The 18,561-nt window shown below is 39.1% G+C and overlaps 1 protein-coding gene across 1 annotated transcript in view; it reads right to left on the bottom strand.

The window, feature by feature from the left end:
• Positions 1-3,388: 3,388 nt before the first annotated feature.
• NGF (nerve growth factor) overlaps positions 3,389-18,561 on the bottom strand; it is an 80,302-nt gene continuing 65,129 nt past the window's right edge. Inside the window, exons 2-3 of the mRNA XM_012549627.3 lie at positions 15,026-15,165; positions 3,389-4,277 (exon numbers count right to left, since the gene is read on the bottom strand). Of these exons, the coding sequence (XP_012405081.1) occupies positions 3,546-4,265 (720 nt within the window). The 5' untranslated portion in view covers positions 4,266-4,277; positions 15,026-15,165 and the 3' untranslated portion in view covers positions 3,389-3,545. The remainder of the gene's footprint in view (positions 4,278-15,025; positions 15,166-18,561) is intronic.

An 18,561-nucleotide genomic window follows, 5' to 3' on the forward strand; every position in this document is an offset into this window, starting at 1 on the left:
CAAACAGCAAAAGGAGAGGAAGTGAGATCTTGGAGGATGGAGTTCTTTCTCCCTCTCCATGGTCCCTATCTCAATTAGTATCTCAGCACGGAATGTTCTTGGGGTTTCTTTCACATAAATCTTTATTCTGGGTTGCAGTAGCTTTGATAGAAAAAACAGGGCACATTTCATCATGTCTCTCAGGCCAAGCTCCCTGTTTCTCATCTGCCTACTTCAGTCATGGGAGTAGGGAAGGAGAAAGTTGTAGAAAACATTAACAACTCAATGTGCATTTTTCTTGGGAAGACTTTGGCCAGTTTTCATGGTGGGGGAAAGGAACTGGCAAAGAAATTTCATTTGGGGGGAAAAATGAAGAATCGAAATGTTAAATGTCAGTCAATTCAGGGGCTGTAAAAGTGGTTTTAAGGTAGGTACAGGAAAATGGAAGTTACCTAGGCAGAACACAGCCTAAAGGGAAAGATACTGGCTAATCAGCTTTCAATCTTAAGATTGATTGGCTCCCGCCTCTGAGTCAAAGACAAACTCTCCCATCTGATTGTAGACCTAAACCTGGAAAGCTCTTCAGAGAGGATTCAGAACCAGGTTTTCTTGATCCAACTTCCAGTATTCTTGCTCCAAATCTAGTAAGATCTGTGAATTCAATTTCCCCACAATGCTCATTTTGCTGCTACAGGCACTGTAGCCTAGTGGGAAAAGCTCCAAATAAAGACTCGGGAACCCTGAACGCTTGTCTTTATTCTTATTTCTCCTATTTTGATTATTTTTTTAAAAATGGAAATAGAAAAAAATCATCTTAAAGCTGTGCCTCACTTTGTCATCTTAAAAAATTTTTTTTTTCTGTGGTTTTCTCCTTGTATTATTCAGGACAAAAAAATTTCTTAGATTTTCTCAATTGGAAAATGGGGTTAGGAATACCTGTCTTTGCTACTCCACTAGATTATACAAAGAATAAAAGAGGTATAATGATGGAATAATAAACAATACTGGATTTGTAATTCCAATCCTGATTTTGCAATTCCAATCCTGGTTAGCCACTACTTGTGTGACCCTGGAAAAGTCATTTTTATCTTTCTTTCTATCTCTATCTATCTATCTATCTATCTGTTTGTTTTTTGCTGAGGCAATTGGGGTTATTTGCCCAGGGTCACACAGCTAGGAAGTGTCTGAAGCCAGATTTTGAACTCGGGTCCTCCTGACTTCAGGAACTGATGCTCTATCTACTGTGTGACCTAGCTGCCCCAAGTCATTTTTATATTTATGTGCCTCAGGCAACTCCATAGGGATTATCTCCTAAATTGTTGATGAAGTTGATATTGATGGAAGGAGTTAATCTTATGAAATTGCAGATCTTTTCTTGGTCTGTAAAATGAGATCATGAATATAAAAACATTTTTTCTCATCTGTTATATATTACACATGTATGGGTTTAGTTTGATCTGAAAAAAATGAGAAGGGAATAAAAACTTTAAATTTATTGGGGGAACAACAGAGCAGAATAGTCCCCCACGCTGTCTTGGAACAGGCTTCCTCTTTTTTCCTCCCTTTCCCCTTTTGTTTATTTTCTCTTTTCAGGATCTACTCTCCCTCTTCTTTACAGAAACAGAACCTGCTGCCATCTTTGGAAACTTATGATCTCTAGTCAATTGGAGAATCTAGTTCAAAAATCTTTTCATTATGTGTCCATAAATAGTTTTTTTTCCAAAGGACCTAAGTTAGTACTGTTAGGAGGATGATTTTTTTGGTCCAAGATTTTTTGCTGGAAGACTGAGAGATAGTCTGTGGGCATAAAAACTCTTGTTAGGTGGGAAGTCTTTTTAAGGTCAAAAAAGTTATTGTTGGACCTGATTCCATAATAAGTTTAGAAGACAAACTGAGAACCAAGGACAAGTCTAATCTGATGAAAGGGATTACATATTTGGACAGCTTTTCAGCAAAAAGGGAATTCTGCTTTTTTTTACACCTTCTCCTCTTTCCTTTTTTCTCTTTCCTCTCCCATCAGTTGTCTCCTAATTTTTTCTCTTTCTCTCTCTCTTGTACATTCTCTGAAAGTATGATATACAGAAAAGATAGTTGGATTTGGAATCAGAAGATGTGGTTTTAAATTCTACATCTTAAAAAAAATTCTACATCTTTTATTTAAGTAGTGTGTATGAATCTGGGAAATTTAGTTAACTTATCTGGGCTTGTGTCAAAAATGAGAAAATTGGCCTATATCAGAAGAATTGAACATTTCCTAAATTCAGTCCAAACCAGATTAAAATGCAATTGGGAAATAATTAGTAAAATAAATAAAAATACAATAAGACATAGATAATGTTAAGATGTGGTTTTCTAAATAGAAGTTTCTTAAATTGTGGATCAGAACCCTATGTAGGACCTTGTAACTGAATATGGGGGTCACAGAATTATGATTTTTTAAATGAGATGTTTGATTTGTATACCTTTTATATATACCTATATGTGCAGGCTCGTGTAAAAATATTTTGGGTCAAAAGCAGGAGGAGAGTAGAAGTTTCAGAAGCCCTAGTCTAAGTCAATAAGCTACCAGCAAGGATTCTTATGTACAATTTAATGGGCTCCATTCCTATTTAAATTTCTTATCAGTGGCCCAAGTCATCTCTATTTCTCTATTATCTGTAAATCTATGATTCTCAGGCACAGAAACTGTTCTCTTTTCATGATCTGTGACCATCTCATAGTACCTAGGATAGCCACATCTTCCTATATACTATATGGATATTAGACATGTCAGGAAACAAAGTCCTAATTAGAACTCTCCCAAAGTGGGATGAGCTGCTTCAAGAGAAGACTCTTCCTCCTTGAAGTTCTTCATGACATGTGGCTATGTCATATGTATTAAACTACACCAGTTTATCAATCTAATAAGTATTTACTAAGTACCTAATTTGTACAGTAAAGTTGAAATTATCCATCCTGTGGCTTCTTATGCCCAGAAACCTTGGGCTATTTGATTTTTATATGGAATCATATGAAAGAATAAGGATTTCTCTTCCTAATTAAAATTTTCTTAAGGCAAATATCTAGTTATTTTGTATTCCTTGTAATGTCTAATGGAAGGGAAAGGGATTGGAGGGAATTTTTATGGGAGAAATGAATTAAGGATTAGAAAAGAGAAAGATCAGAAAATGCTGTCAGGAACAACCCACCTCAGGAAAACTGAGAGTTAACAATAGGAAGTTTTTTGTTTTGTTTTGGCTGAGGCAATTGGGGTTAAGTGACTTGCCCAGGATCACACAGCTAGGAAGCGTCAGGTGCTGAGGCCACATTTGAACTCAGGTCCTCCTGACTTCAGAGCTGGTGCTCTATCCACTGCACCATTTAGCTGCCGGGACAAGAGGAAGTTGACTGAAATGACTGACCCGAAGGATGTTTCCAAAAAGTTTAATAAATAATGATTTTTTTAACTGTATAAACTATAAATATACCATGCAATCCTTATAATTTAAAATAATTTACAGGCTGAGGTAGGGAGGGGCCTAGGAGAGTGTTGGAGGGCAGGGGGCCCGGGGCTCGCTCCGGCCAGCTCAGGGTCTCCCAGTCTTCCTGCTGAGCACACACACGCAGGCGGTGTCGATCCGGATGAAGCGCCAGGCCGCCTGCTTGCCCTCCATGGTCAGGGCTTTGACGAAGGTGTGCGTGGTGGTACAGTAGGAGTTCCAGTGCTTGGAGTCGATGCCTCGGCACCCGCTGGCCACGGGTTTGGGGTCCCTGCACTTTGTCTCGAAAAAATACTGTTTGAAGACGTTGTTGTTGATGTTGACCTCCGCGAGCACCGTCACCTCCTTGCCCTTGATGTCCGTGGCGGTGTTCTTGTCCCCGACCCACACGCTGACGCTGTCGCACACCGAGAACTCGCCCCGGTGGAAAACGGGGTGCGCCGACCTCTTGCCCCTGTGAGTCCGGTTGAGGGGGGCCGTGTCATCGGCAAAGTCCACGTCCTGAGCATCCGCGATGATGACGGGTGGGGGCTGAGTGCTGAACAGCACCCGCGGTGAGCGCAGCCGCCTCTTTTTGAAAAGCTTGGGGTCCACCGAGACGTTAAGAGTCTGCCCGGCTCCCCTGTTATCTACCGTCCCGGCTGGGGGGCTGTGGCTTGTGTGGTGAGCTGTGTCAGGGTCATGTGGGGCCTTAGTCCGCTGGGGTTGGGGGATGGAGTGCCCTGCTGTACCATTGTCTTGCGTCTGGGGTGTTGCCTGTATGCCGATCAAAAAAGCTGTGATCAGAGCGTAGAACAACATGGACATCACTCTGTGCGCCTGCAACGGAACAAAAACGGGAGGTTACCACGGGTGGCCCCCAGTTACCTTTTCAGCGCGAGCCTTCCCGAAAGGGATGTTGTCGCAGGGGTCTATGGGATGACCTGTGTTTTTGCCCTTTTCTAGCATGTTTTTGCTATTCCCCAAACTCCCCCTCCTGCCTCCCGGAACATTCTTCCACATCTAAGATGAAGGTCACCCACATCTCCTTAATAGACCGTCACCTCAATATGACATTTTTTGACCCTGCTGGTGGAGGCGACCCAATCCTATATCAACATTTATTCTGATGCTTTGGTCATCCCAAATTCTACCCGGAATTATTTCTCATATTGTTACATATATTCCTTATTCCTTCAAAGCTTGATTTATATGCCATCTTCTACAGCAACCCATCCTGATCTCTCTAGGAATAACAGCTAACATTTAGATAATGTTGTGAGGTTTGCAAAATACCTTACAAGTAACATCGCATTACCTTGTCATCTTTACAAACTCATGCTTTTAGTATTCCTATTTAACAAAGGAAGAAATTGAGTCAGAGGGAGATTAAATACATGCCCAGGCTCACATATCTAGAAACTTAGCTCTTTCTTACTCTAACTCTAATTCTCTATCCACTGCACCAGCTGGCTGTCTCTTGGCCAGGCTTTTTATTTTTTATTTTTTTAAGATTCTTAAGTGTTTTATTTTTCCAAATACATGCAAAGATACTTTTCAGCATTCATCATTGCAAAACCTCGTGTTCCAAAATTTTCTCTTTCTCTCTCCCTCTCCTCCCCTCCTCCTAGACAGCAAGAAATCCGATAGGTTAAACATCTGCAATTCTAAATATATTTCCACATTTATCATACTGTTCAAGAAAAATCAGATCAAAAGGGGAAAAAAAACTTGAGAAAGAAAAAAAAAACCAAGCAAACAAACAATAACAAAAAAGTGAAAAGACTATGCTTTGAGGCACAATCTCCATAGTTCTCTCTTTGGATGCGGATATGAACTGGAATTGTCTTGAATCACCTCATTGTTGGAAAAGAACCAATAGACTAGTTTTAACAGTTATATTTTTGTGTGTTATGATCCCTTCTGACAGTCTGGTCAACCTATGGATATCTTTTTATAATTTCCATATATTTTTATGTAGGATTGCAAAGGTAATCAATTATATTGAAAGTTATAAAAAAAAGTTCATAGACTCCAGATTAAAAATCCTTTCTCCAAATTGTCCTGCATGTTTTTTAGTTTTATTTTATTTTTAATTTGTATATTTATATTTATTTTATATTTTTAATTCATATACTTCTAATAATAACAGTTGATCTTTGAATAATGCTTTAGATTTGCAAGGAGCTTTATAAACATAATTTTATTTGATCTGTGAGGGAGGTGCTATTTTTATCCCCAATTGACAGATGAGGAAACGGAGGTGGGAAATGTGAATTGATTTGCTTGGGCAGTTTATGAGGCAAATCTGACTACAAGAACTGGCTTTTTTGGGAGTCTTGTTTTTATTTTCCTAGAGCTTACTACAGTGCCTTTCATATTTTTGGCTCTTAATAAAGATTTGTTAAATTGTATTGGGTTACGTAAGAAGCAAGAGATTTTCCCAAACTCCTAGGGAAGGTCATCGTATTCTTGTGTATCTTAAGTTCTTGGTCATGTCAGGGTCTACTGTAGGTCACAAAGGGAACAAGGGGTGTTTCTGGTGGTCAGGACTGGAAGAGGAATCAGGGACATTTTTGTGGCTTGTAGGCTGTGTTTCCAGCACTCTTCCCACAGAGCAATAAAAGGTCTCAGACAGCTAGGGTCACCAGATTGGGTTGTTCTGGGTTTGTGCTGCTTGTTTTTTGCTAGAGCTGTGGGACAAGGCTTGAGCAAATTTTGGAACTTGCATTCTCCAACTTCCCTTGAGTTTCCACTGGAGACCTTGAGTCTTCACTACCATATCTACTCACCTTATAACATAATAAATACCTTTTTGCTATGGAAAAAGGAATTTTCTGGTGTCAAAAAGGGCATTTATTAAAAAAAAAAAGCCACCAAATCTAAGATGTTCCTAATTTTCCCCTAAATTACCTGTTTGGGGGTAGGCAGTTAATGCTTGCCATGCCTACTAAGCCTGCCCCCTGCAGACATGTGTGTGTCACAGGGCCAGTCCCCGCAACCCCAGTGTGCCAAAAACCTGGCATTTTCCCACAGCCTCAAGCTGGGGATGTGACAGTTCCTCTTTTGTCTGTGTCTATAGCCCTGGCATCGTTTTGCATTAGGACTGCAAAGCCCTTGGTTCCATTTATATATTTCTGACCCTTAATCCTGAAAGGGTCCATTTTGTCTTCCTACCACTCTCAAGATAGAATAGGGGCTCTTAAATTTTTATGGAGGGGGATCATGGACTCCTTTAACAATCTGGTGAAATCTATAGACCCATTTTTGAGAGAATGGTTTATTGCTTACATTCATGATTGAAGGAAATGCTAAACTTTAGTTAGAGGCTACTGAAAATACTATCCAACTTCAGAAATATGCCCTGCCCTTGAAATCTATGCCTGGACTCCAAGTAAAGAACTCCTGAGCTAAAACTACATAGGAGCTTGCAGAATTGAAACAGCGATGAGCTTCGGAGGTTCACTCCTCCAGAGCCGCAGGGCTCCATGCTTGGTAAAACATCCCAAGAACTAATTTCTATCCCTATCTGCCTTACTGAGCTTTAGCACCAATCTAAACCCAGCTCAGAGAAGAAAATCAAAGCATCATATAGGTGATCCAAATTCAACCTGCTCCTTTTACAGGTGTAGAAACTGAGGTCTGGAGAGAATAAATGTCTTGCCCAAGATCACATGGATAGTGAGAGATGGGATTATTGAAGATCCTCTTACTCTGAATGTCTTACTTCCAAGTACTTTAACTCTTGAAAGTACTTTTCACATTGATTTTCCAATTTGATTAGAGTCAAAGAAATCTAAAAGGAATGGACCTCCAAAGATATCCTGCCAGCCCATATCTGAAGAGGAAATCCCCTCTATAACAAAATTGACATCTTCCAACTCTGCTTGCCAGGGTGGTAGGTGCAGGAGGGTCTATTATTCCAATTTGAAAGATTAGTAGTTGAAGAAATGAAGTAGCTTGACTAAGGTACACTAAGAGTGAGCACCAAAGCTAGGGACACAGTTCAGCTCCCCTGGTGTTTTTTCCACTCCCCTGCACAACTCTTTCCATTTATCAGTGACAAAGAAAGGATGCAATTCAGTCTCCTTTCTGCCCAAAACTAACATTATGCTGCTTTCAGAGTGGTTGTGAGCTTTTTATTGAGAAGATTAACCAATTCTAGATATGGATGTACCAGCTGAGCTTGAGGGCTTCCTGTGGAGGGGGCAGATGCTATTGAGATAGATATAGGCTCAGTTAAACCTCAGATCTTTGTTCTTCTGGATGGTGCTGGGCACATTTCTCCCAATCCCAGTTGCCTTCGGCTTCCTCTGACCATTCAGCCTCTTCCCATTTTAGTAAAAAACACAAATCTCCCTTTCTCACTCAGATTCAAATCCAATAGGACATTCTTTTTCACACCCTCCATAAAGAAGTCCATACTGGTAGGAAGAGGGCAACCCAATAGCGCTGGGATGTGAATGGCTTGACAGAATCTCCATGTGGAACTGGATCCCCTTCTTCTTGGCTGGGATTGTTTCTTTTCATTCTCTTGAGCCAGCTCAATTCACTGACTTGTGGATGTCAATAGACCTTGTTAATGTGTCAAGTCATGTGGAAACTGGATCCCATTCCTCCTCTTGTTTGAAATTAGTTCTTTTCAGCTCCTGACCCAGCTCAGTTTACTGGCTTTTAGGTGTCAACTGAATTTGTTAATGTTTCAAATCAGGTACTGCAATGCCAGGGCACTGAAATTCCTTTCAAGATGCAATTTCATCTTTCCATCTTTACTAGATTTGTGATTGTGGGTGAGTGCTTAACTCTTTGATCCCCATTTTTCTCATGTATGAAATACCTTTGATATCAACCTCTGAGGTAGTCGTGAGAAAATTGTTTTGTACACCTGAAAATGCCACATCGATGTTATTATCTCACGGCATCTGATGATAATAGTAGTATTATATGTCACATTCCAGCTTGCAAAGTCCTTCACCTATATTACCTTGTTTCCTCCTCACAAAAATCCTGGAAGCTAGATTCTCTTATTTCTATCTTACAGATGAAGAAATTGGCTTTTCCTGAATCATACAGCTAGCAAGTATATGAGGCAGTATTTTGAACTTGCTGCCTTTCTGAATTTTATCTCCTATGTTTCAGAGTCTGTGACATCTAGCTATTTCTCATATATTGCTTTCCTTAAACTCCTTCTGCTGCTCTACTCTTAGGAATGGAGGTGACCTCTGGCTGTGCTGTATCTGAGAGCAAACCACTAATTTCTACGAAGCTTAAAAGGAGTTGGTTTTGTGCCCAGGAACAGACTTTGTCTATAATCCAAGGGCCAGCTAGCTACGCATAGATACTCATCCCTAGGGACCTGGGCACTAGATGATGAACTTTTTGTTTTTTTGAGGGGAGGAACTACAGCAACTCACAAAGCTCCTCTCCTAAGGACATGGAGAGGGGAAATGGTGCAAGTTGTCCATGGGAGATGCATCCATACTTATGAAATTTGAATCTTCCAATTTTTTTGTGGACATTATTATAGATATTTCTAACTACATCTTTTCCTTCTACAAAAATATATATTCTGAAAGGAAGAGACCATATTTTATCCACAGGTTAATACATGAAGAACTAGAAGAGATCATTGAATCAACCCCTTCACTTTCCATAAGAACTGGAGGCTAGGAAGGTTATATATTAGTGCCCAAGATCACACAAATAGAAATAGCAGAGGCAGAATTAGAATCCCACATCACTGATTTCAAAGCCCTCTCACAAGGCTTAGCACAGAGCTTTATAGGTGAGAAGCGCTCAATAGGTAACCTTCAGATAAGTCAAAGAATGAAAGGTAGGTTTAGGGGCTAAAATACATCACTGCCTGATTTCTTTTAGTTTAGTCTGATTTCTTTTAGATTTCATCAGGACTGTAAATAATAATTTTGTAATAGTGCCCTAAAAACACCTGTGGGGCATATACTCATGTAATGGGGGGCAGAGTGGAATGGAGTGGGAGATTTCCAGATGGGCTCTGGATGTTTGCAAATATGATAGTGGCCCTGAATGCCCCCATATGTGCACACAATCTGTACAAGACACATACTTTCATCTTTGGTAACTTGCGTAGATGTTCAGGAAGCCAACATTCCAACCAGATGTTCTTTTCCTTCTTCATCGTCATTCTTCAAACAAGTCTGATTTGGTCTTGAGATACTGAGGCCATACTCAGTTCTGGATATCACATGTTTTAAAAAAAGACTGGAAAAATGGACAGCATCTGGAGTAAGGATTATTAATCTTTTGTCTTTTTTTGTATCATGTATTGCCTTGGCAATCTTGTGAAGCCTATGGATCCCTTCTCACAATCACATTTTTCAATGCACAAAATAAAACACATAGGATTACACCAACTGTTCGACATAAATTGTAATTTTTCACTCTCCAGACTCATATACCCCTTGAAATTTATCCATGGACCTCAAACTAAGACCTCCTGACATACAATGTGATAACTGAGTTAGTAAAAGGACTGAGATCCTAATATATGAAAATCAGTTGAAGGAATTAGAAGTGTTTAATTTAGGAGAGAGAAGTCTTTCAAGCCTGTATGAAAGAGGTCACTGTTAAAAACCTGGAAAGTCTTATGTGAACTGATGCAGAGTAAAGTGAGAAGAACCAGGAGAAACAGAAATATTGTGTGATGACTTGACTAATTTCAACAATACTGTTCTAAGACAGCCTATTTCAGATTGCTAACTATCTCAGGGAGGGAGGAGAGAAGGAAAAAAGAAAATTTGGAAGTCATTTAAAAAAATCTTAAAAATTATAATTGGGGAAAAATTAAATATTAGGTTAAAAAAAGAAAGAACCTATTGGAAAATTTTATGTATGCACATTGACTTGACAGAATCCATAAACACTATGAATTAGAGCTAGTTATCTTGTTTTGTTAATTGTCTAGACTTAAAGTGATAGAGAAAATTTTAAGAATGTATATGATGTGCACAGGATCCCACTCCTTCCCTCCCACCCCACCCCCAAAGCTAGTTGTTAAACATTTACCACTAAGTTTCTAAGTGGCTGTCTTCAACTATATGGATGACTTTCACTGAGGAATAGGAATTTGACCACTTTTTTTTGTCTCTAGAGGACAGAGCTGTTAGCAATCTATGGAAGTAGCAAAGGGGCAGTGTGCATAATGGATAGAGCACTGAGCTCAAGCAGCTTTAGGTTCAAATTTTGCCTTAGACATTTACCTGCTATGTGACCCTGAGTAAATTATTTATTTGCTCCAATGGATTTCTCATTTCCTCATCTTTAAAATGGAGTGGTTGAACTTGACTACCAACCCTAAGGTCTTCTGAGTCTGCAATAGGCACATTTCAGATTTCTGAAATAATAAGTCCTATTAAGTAGGAAGTCTTTGGGTAAAGGCTGGATGTTGGAGAGGGGGTCCCAGCCTAGGAATGAGTTTAGACTAGATGACCTCTGAGATCCTTCCATCTATGAGATACTCTATGCAATTGGCAGGCAGAGAAGGAGTCAGTGGCAAGGAAGGATTCCTAACCACCTTTTTTCTGTTTTAGCTTGTTGACCTAGAGATGGAAGTGGGTTAACCAGGCTCTGGAATTTTATGTGTTCTTCCTATATTCCCCCCCTTGCCTTTTTTCTATCGGTCATATTCAGTGGAAGCTGACCTGGGGATTCTAGGACCTGGATCTCCTTCCCTAGCTTTAATAAAAATCACTAAAACTTATCACTAATTAATCACTAATGTTTAGAAAATGTTGCTTGCAAAGTACTCTACTTGTTGTTTCGTTTAATCTTGTGAAGTGGGTGCTATTGTTTTAGGCTAAAGAGATTAAGCCAAACTTGTAATTGAGGCAGGGTTGGGACTGAGGTCTTCCCTACTCTCCATCTGGTATTCCATCCACTGGACTTCCCCTAATTTCTTGCATCATAATTTCATTAGAGGGAGAACATGCACAGGGAAAAGTAATGAAACTCATCATCAGTCTGGTTTTATATTTATCAGCTTTGATCAGTCTTGACAGGCAGAAACTTGAACCTCTTAAAAGAAGGTCCAGACTGCTCTTTTAGCTTTATTCTATTTCTCTCACTCCCCATTGTCAAGGAATCAATTCACTTCAATTCAATTCAACTCAACAATCAAGCTAGTGACTCTGAACCTGACATTTGTGACCTTAAGAGAGACCTTTAACCTTTGTGTGATTTAGTTTCCTCACTTGTAAAATGAGAGCTTTGTACTTGGCAATGGATAAGGTCTCTTTTCACTCTAAAACTACATTCTTATGATCTCCTGGCTGGAGAAGGAAGAGGTATTGACTTGCCTGCATTATATGCTATAGCTCTAGATTTTTAAAATCTTTACTGAACACATGTACAGATACTTATGAGTGCTTAGTTCTATATACTAGATCCTCACTAACAGTTTATTTTGTACATTGAAAAATGTGTTTGTGAGAAGGGATCCATAGACTTCACAAGACTGCCAAGGCAATACATGATACAAAAGAATAGTCTATTTGGTGTTCTATAATAGAAAAATAATAGATAATATAATAATAGATAATAATATTATATATAATATAATAATAGATGATATGATAATAGATAAATAGATAATAGAAAATATAGATAATCCATAATTATGAATATATATCATATATAACTTTTTATATATGTATATATGTATTTTTCTTTATAACTTAATAGAAAATAGATAATTTTAGTATGCATGCTAAAATTTAGATTTCGATGACTTCTAACCATAATAGAAACTTGCATGGTTAGAAATTTCTGATATTTTGAAATATGCTGAGTATAGTTCTCATATGGTAGGGAGGGGGATAGAAAAGAGAAATTTTTTTTTCTTTTTATATACTTTTCTTAAAAGTTGGGATAAGAAAGATTTTCTTGAGATAGTGTTATTGTCCATTTGATTTTATTATCGCTCTTTTTTCTTCTCTCTACAACTCCAAAAGACTCCTAAAAAAGTCTGTACTCTCTATTCCAGTGGTATCATTTAGTAATCATGGTTTAAAAAAAAAAATAAACATTCTCTCCTTGGTTAGTGGTGAACAACGGAAGGAACCATGGATGTTTATTTGTTTATTTAAAGCAAAAGAAAATGCTGAGCCAATGATGATCACCCCTCTTGCTCCACCAACCAACCTTAGTGTTACCAATGTGTAGTTGTGGGAGAGACCACTTGAGTGAATGACCACATTCAAGACTAGTTCTGGAGGCAGAAAACAGTTATTTTTTTCGTCATGTCTGGCTCTTCACAACCCCATTTGAGGTCTTCTTGAAAAAGATATTGGGGTGTTTTGGCATTTCCTTATCCAGCTCATTTTATAGATGAGGAAACTGAGGCAGAGTTAAGTGACTTGCTCAGGGTCATATATCCACTAAGCGTGTGAGGACAGATTTGAATTAAGGAATATGATTGACTCCAGGTCTGATACTTTATCTACTGTACCACCTACCTGTCCCTGGGGTCAGAAAATCTAGGGTCAAATACTATCTCTGGTAGTTATACCTTTAAGACTTTGGACCAGTCACTGAACCAGAGAAAGACTTGGTTTCCTTATCTGGAAAATGTGAGTGGTGGAAAAGATGGCCTGGGATACTCTTTCTGATTTCTGAGTTATGATTCTATGAAGTAAACGTTTTATTTGCTTTACCCCATCCTGGAATGGTAGAAACATGGCTCAAATTAAAGAGGCAGGTAAGAATGCTGCATTGGTCTGGTCCTGCACCCTTCGATCACCTTCCCATCATTCTGTCAGGTAGGCACACTATCTCCATTGCTTAGTTTAATCCAGCACTTTCCAATCATTCACCTGGTCAAAGAGCCCTGGCAAAAATATACCCTGCTATAGATTTCTGTCCAAAATCCACCTTACCTGACTAGGTAATGCAACAGCTGGATGGAACTAGGCAATTAGTCCACATATTTGAATAGGGATTGTGGAACTAATGAATCCAGAAGACTTGGCAAAGATGCTTAATGAGAGGAAGCTGTAGAAGGGAAAAAGAATTTCTGGTAAAACAAGACAGGAGATGAGCTGTGTTAGTGATCTCAGACCACAGACTGGACTAAAGAGCCAGAAAGACTAAGTATTAGAGGGAGAGGAAATTCTTGCTGTTAGATGAAGATTTTTTTTCTTCCTCTTTCTCCTGTGTTTTCTTCTTCTCTTTTTCTGTCTTGTTATCTTTCTCCCTCCATTCTTAGAAAAGCTTGAGTCACTTTCATTTTTCTTGCCCTCTCTCCTTCCCTTTCCTTCCTACCCTGGCTTCCTCCCTCCCCCCTTCCTCCCTTTCTTTCTTCCTTTCCTCCTTCCTTTCATTTCTTTCTTTATTCTGTTCCTTCTCTAAAGGTAAGCTGGCCCCTTTCTTTAGCTTAATAAAACAGACTGTCTTGGAAAGTAAAAGATTCCATAGCCTTCTTGATGGTCAGTGAGAACAATTTTAAGGCTCCCCTTTACATAAATGATAGCATGTTTGAGCTGAAAGAGCCCTGGGAGGTTATCTTATTCAAGCTCATCATATTAGAGATGAGAAAAAGGAGATTAAGAGAGGAAGGGCCTTGCTAAGTTTGCTTAATTAGTTAGTTGTCGAGGTATGGCTTGAATTGTCACTTCCTGATTTCCAATGTGCTGTGTATTTTACTATGCTATGCATTAGGTAGCAGCATCCCATATATCTGGTACTAGAATAGAAAAAGGAATAATAGAATAAAATCCTGACGCACCATTGCTTCTCCTCTATTAGGATTTATTGAGTACTCTGACACTCTACTTGTGCTCTTTCCATAGGAAGAAGAACTAACTTTATACCCTTATTTAAAAACCTAGAAACTGATCAAGTACTCAGCCAAGAATTCTGTCTCCTTTGTCCCCATGATGCCACATAAATATTTAGATAGACTGAAAATATTTAGATAAATGCTTTTTTTTCTGCTGACACCCAAATATTGGGCACAGTGTAAATAGCACCTGTGAAGAACATTTAAATGCCTGGAAATTCAGCACAGGTGGCACAAATATCCACTTTGTATGTCTTTGGGTGTGTTCACTGAATTAATAGAAAAAGAATCTATGATCTCAGTTTACAAGCCATAAATCCTGAGATGGATGAAGGAAAATAGGGGGGGGGTGTTTCTAGGTGAAATAAAATTAAATGAGCTCAAATGAGCCAAGGTGAGCTTTGAAGGAATGGGACTGATGCTATTGTTTAAGAACAAAAGGTCCTGAATTCATACATCAAACTTATGCGTTAGAAGTTTAAAGGTAGGATGGATCAGACCCATATGACTTAGGAGTGATGGGGTCAAGAGGAAGGCCCTTAGGGAAGACTTCTTCCAGACACGTTTGGAAACCTCTGTGTGCACATGTTCATTATCACAGACATGTCCTCTCACATCCAATTCATATTTCAGGCCCATGCCAAACAGTACTTGAGTTCAGAAATATTCCTTTTCCTCATCCTTAGGCTTATTTCACAGCTGTCCATTCACTTCTGGGTCTTTTTCCTGCAATGCAAGGTGCTTGTGATGCTTGGATAATCACATGAGCTCTTACCTCAGTGTGGCCTGGACAGAAAGCTGCTCCACAGGGAAATCTTTTATTGGGTCCAGACGCTGAGCTGCATTTGGGTCCAGCATGCCATCCAGCCCCCCAGATTACACAGTCAAGAGCCAGTAGAATCTCACTCCAGGGCTCTAGAGAAAGAACAGCATCCATATGAGAAACAAGATTTCATTAGAGTCAGAAGTAGGAATCCCTGTTATTCTCAAATCTTCAAGTAAGTTGAAATCACCCCCAAAGGCCAACTGGACATTTACCTGGTGGCCTGTGATATGACCTGGAACTTTGTTTTTATTTTGCTGGGGTTGAGGGGTAGGTTTTGATGAGAGAAAGGAACAATTAGTCCTTTGCTCCCAGAAACTCTATCCTGCAGTCTGTGGATTGTCGTAGGCAATGTCCTTTGGAGAGAGGGTTAGTCTGTGACCCTTGTGCCAGGATTAATTCCTTTGGTTTGTTCTTGGGCATGGTCCATGACTACTTTTATACCCAACAAAGCGACTGCATGACATGTGACTGCAGACAGAGGCACCCTTATCAGATGGCAAAAATGAAAATCATTTTGTACGCTACACATTTGGAAATGGAGCCAACTTTGGAACAGTATAATGAGAGTAAATCAAACTAGAAAAAAAAGTCCTGACAATTCAGAACAAGTCAGTGCTTTGAAGAAAACTCAGATGAGCAATCACAGCAAATTAAAAAATGCAAGTATTTGAAAGATAAGGGTAAATTTTTTATGAAAATATGACAGAAATCTCAGAGAACCAGACCAAAGTTCAAATTTTAGGAATCTAGAGATAGAGAGGAGAAAATAGCTAAAGGGGGGGAGGGATGCCATTTAGTCTTAAAGTCGTTAACACTGAAATGGGAAAGAGGTTCTTTTATCTTTTTCTTGCCCCTCAAATAATTATTTAATATAATTATTAAAAGTTTGAATGGGAATGGAGGATGGGAAGATATTAGGATAGCTTTTTTCTCCCTCAGTTTCCTCCATTGTTTTTAGAAGTGACAAAGATCACTCTTGCTCCAATATCTTTATCTCTCTTCATTTTGGAAACCTGCTGGGTGCATATTTTTCCAATGCTAATACATAAGAATTAGCAAAAGAAGAACTGAGGAGGCAGTGTCCATGTACTAAAATTGTTTTCACCCTTGGCAGTAAAACCCCATCTCTCTGGTGCTTTGTTTATAACAAGCCTGTAAGGTAGGTGGTATGAGAGCTGCTATCTCCATTTTACAGAGAAGAAAATGGAAGAATTGAATATCCTCTAAACAAAAACTGGGAATGCCCCTTCCCTTTCAAGCTCAAATTTTGAAGTTTGGTTTAGTCTCAGGAAATGCCTGAAAACACCTCTGACTCTTAATTAGATTTTAGGTCTAGAGGGAACATTTACCTGGCAATCCTTAGAGAGAGTCAGATGCTCATGGGGAAAGACAGTGAATTCTGACTATTCCAAATTGGAGCTTAGTTTCTGGAGGGTGGTGTGCTATGGGGAGCTATGAGAGAAAGAATCAAACATGTACTCAAGGAAAACAGGATATGGTCAGTTATAGTAGAATGGAGAAAAGCTCAACCAGTTCTCCATTCTGAGCTCATGTTGGCCAAACCTGACAAAATCACCTTCCACTCTCCCACTCCTCAATCCAATAAGTTCCTTTAGTAGGCTGCAATCTTCTAATCCAGACCTAACCTAGTAAATCTCAATGCAGTAAAGCTGAATCCAAGGAGGGATAGTATAGTGGGAAAGCATTAGCATCAGAGCCAGGATGATCTGAGTCACTGCTAGCCTCTGACACTTAGGACACATGTAACCACAAGCATACCACTTCACCTCTTTATTCGGTTCTTTAATCTATAAAATGAGGACCACAAATACCTGTAATAATAACTCACAGGGTTGATGATGAGGAACAGATGAGACCATGGGCGTTAAACACTTGGTAAATAATTAAGAGCTCTACAAAGGTCAGTTGTCATAATTTCTGGTGATCCCATTCTATGCCTGGGATCCCAATCTCTCTTGTTGGCTAAATTTGTTCTTCACTTTCAAAGAAAACTGGTGACCTCAGGAAGGTGATAATTTGCCAGGGAATTGGGTTTAAGTGAGGTAGAATTGTGCAAAGCTGTCAGACTCTCTTTCTCTGCCAGCTAATAGAGCCTCCATGGAGGTAGAACAAAGGGATTCTCCTTCTGCTTGGACTTTCTACTCACAACTGTGCTTGCTCATGCTGGAGGTATTTTTGGTAGATAGATTAATTCTAGTTGTTCCTCCTACCTCTCTGACAACTTCTTGGAGAGGGGAAAAGACTATAATCTGTGAGGAACAGAAGGGTGGAAGGACTGATCATCTGGCTCCTCCAAGGTGACTGTATCTATGACTGCCCTCCTGGCCACCAGGATTCAAGTCAAGAGTATGGTGAATAGTCTAAATACTAACATCCTCTTTTGCCATGACATCTGACCAGGTATTGCTGTACCAGACTGTAGATTGAGTTTCAGTTTCTTTGATACTTTCTTCCATATCCTACAGAGATTTGAACTTACTGTGTAATCTTGGACAAGTTACTTACTCTCTTGGGGACTGATTTTCCTCCTCTATAGAATGATGGTTTTGAACTATAATAGAGGTAAGGAACTTTTTTTTTCTGCCAAGGGCCATTTGGATATTTATAACATCATTTGGGGGCCCTAAATTTTTTTTCACCTTAAAATTGTGTCTAGCTTTCAGCTCATCATTGCTTGCAGTTGCCTTAGAAAGACCAGATTAAATAATTTCACAGTCTTATACAGCCTAAGGACTGGATATTATCCACCTCTGCACTGGAAGATCTCTAAAGCCTAGAACTTTATGGATAAATATGAAAGGGCTTTCAAAATAGCAGAGTACTATATAAATGGAGCAGTAAAGTAAATGAGTGCTGAATCTGGAATCAGGAAGACCTGGGTTTGACATACTAGCTTTTTTATGACTGGTCAGATCTCTTAAACTTACTCAGTCTCATTTTCCTTATCTGTAAAATAGAGACAATAATAGCACCTACTTTACATGGTTGTTGTAAGGATCAAATAATGATAACATATGGAAATTGCTTTGTAAATCTTAATGCTTTATATAAATGCTGCTGCTGCTGCTGATTGATCATGATGATCAAAATGACAACTGGCATGACTCCTCATTGCATCAGTGTAGTTCAGGATCATAACAGTTGGTGGACAATATTTGTGAATTTCTTTTTTAACTTGCTAATATTTTGTTTGGTTTACTTTTCAGATTCTTACATCCATTGGGATCAAAGGGAAAACTAATAAAGCATGGGAGCATTGGTTCTTCATTATAGAGCCCTGAGAAAAGTCCTTAGAGATCTCTGAACATATATTTTATAGAAAACAAAACTGAGGCCCAGAAAGGGAAAATAATTTGCCCAAGCTTACAAAGGTTGTGCAAGGATTTAAACCTGGGTCTCTGATGCGAATGTCAGAATTCTTTTCCATGGAAAGAGAAGGAGAAGGGAATATGCATTTGTATGGT

Source organism: Sarcophilus harrisii, chromosome 4 (genome assembly GCF_902635505.1).
Source record: "Sarcophilus harrisii chromosome 4, mSarHar1.11, whole genome shotgun sequence".
Lineage (NCBI taxonomy): Eukaryota > Metazoa > Chordata > Mammalia > Dasyuromorphia > Dasyuridae > Sarcophilus > Sarcophilus harrisii.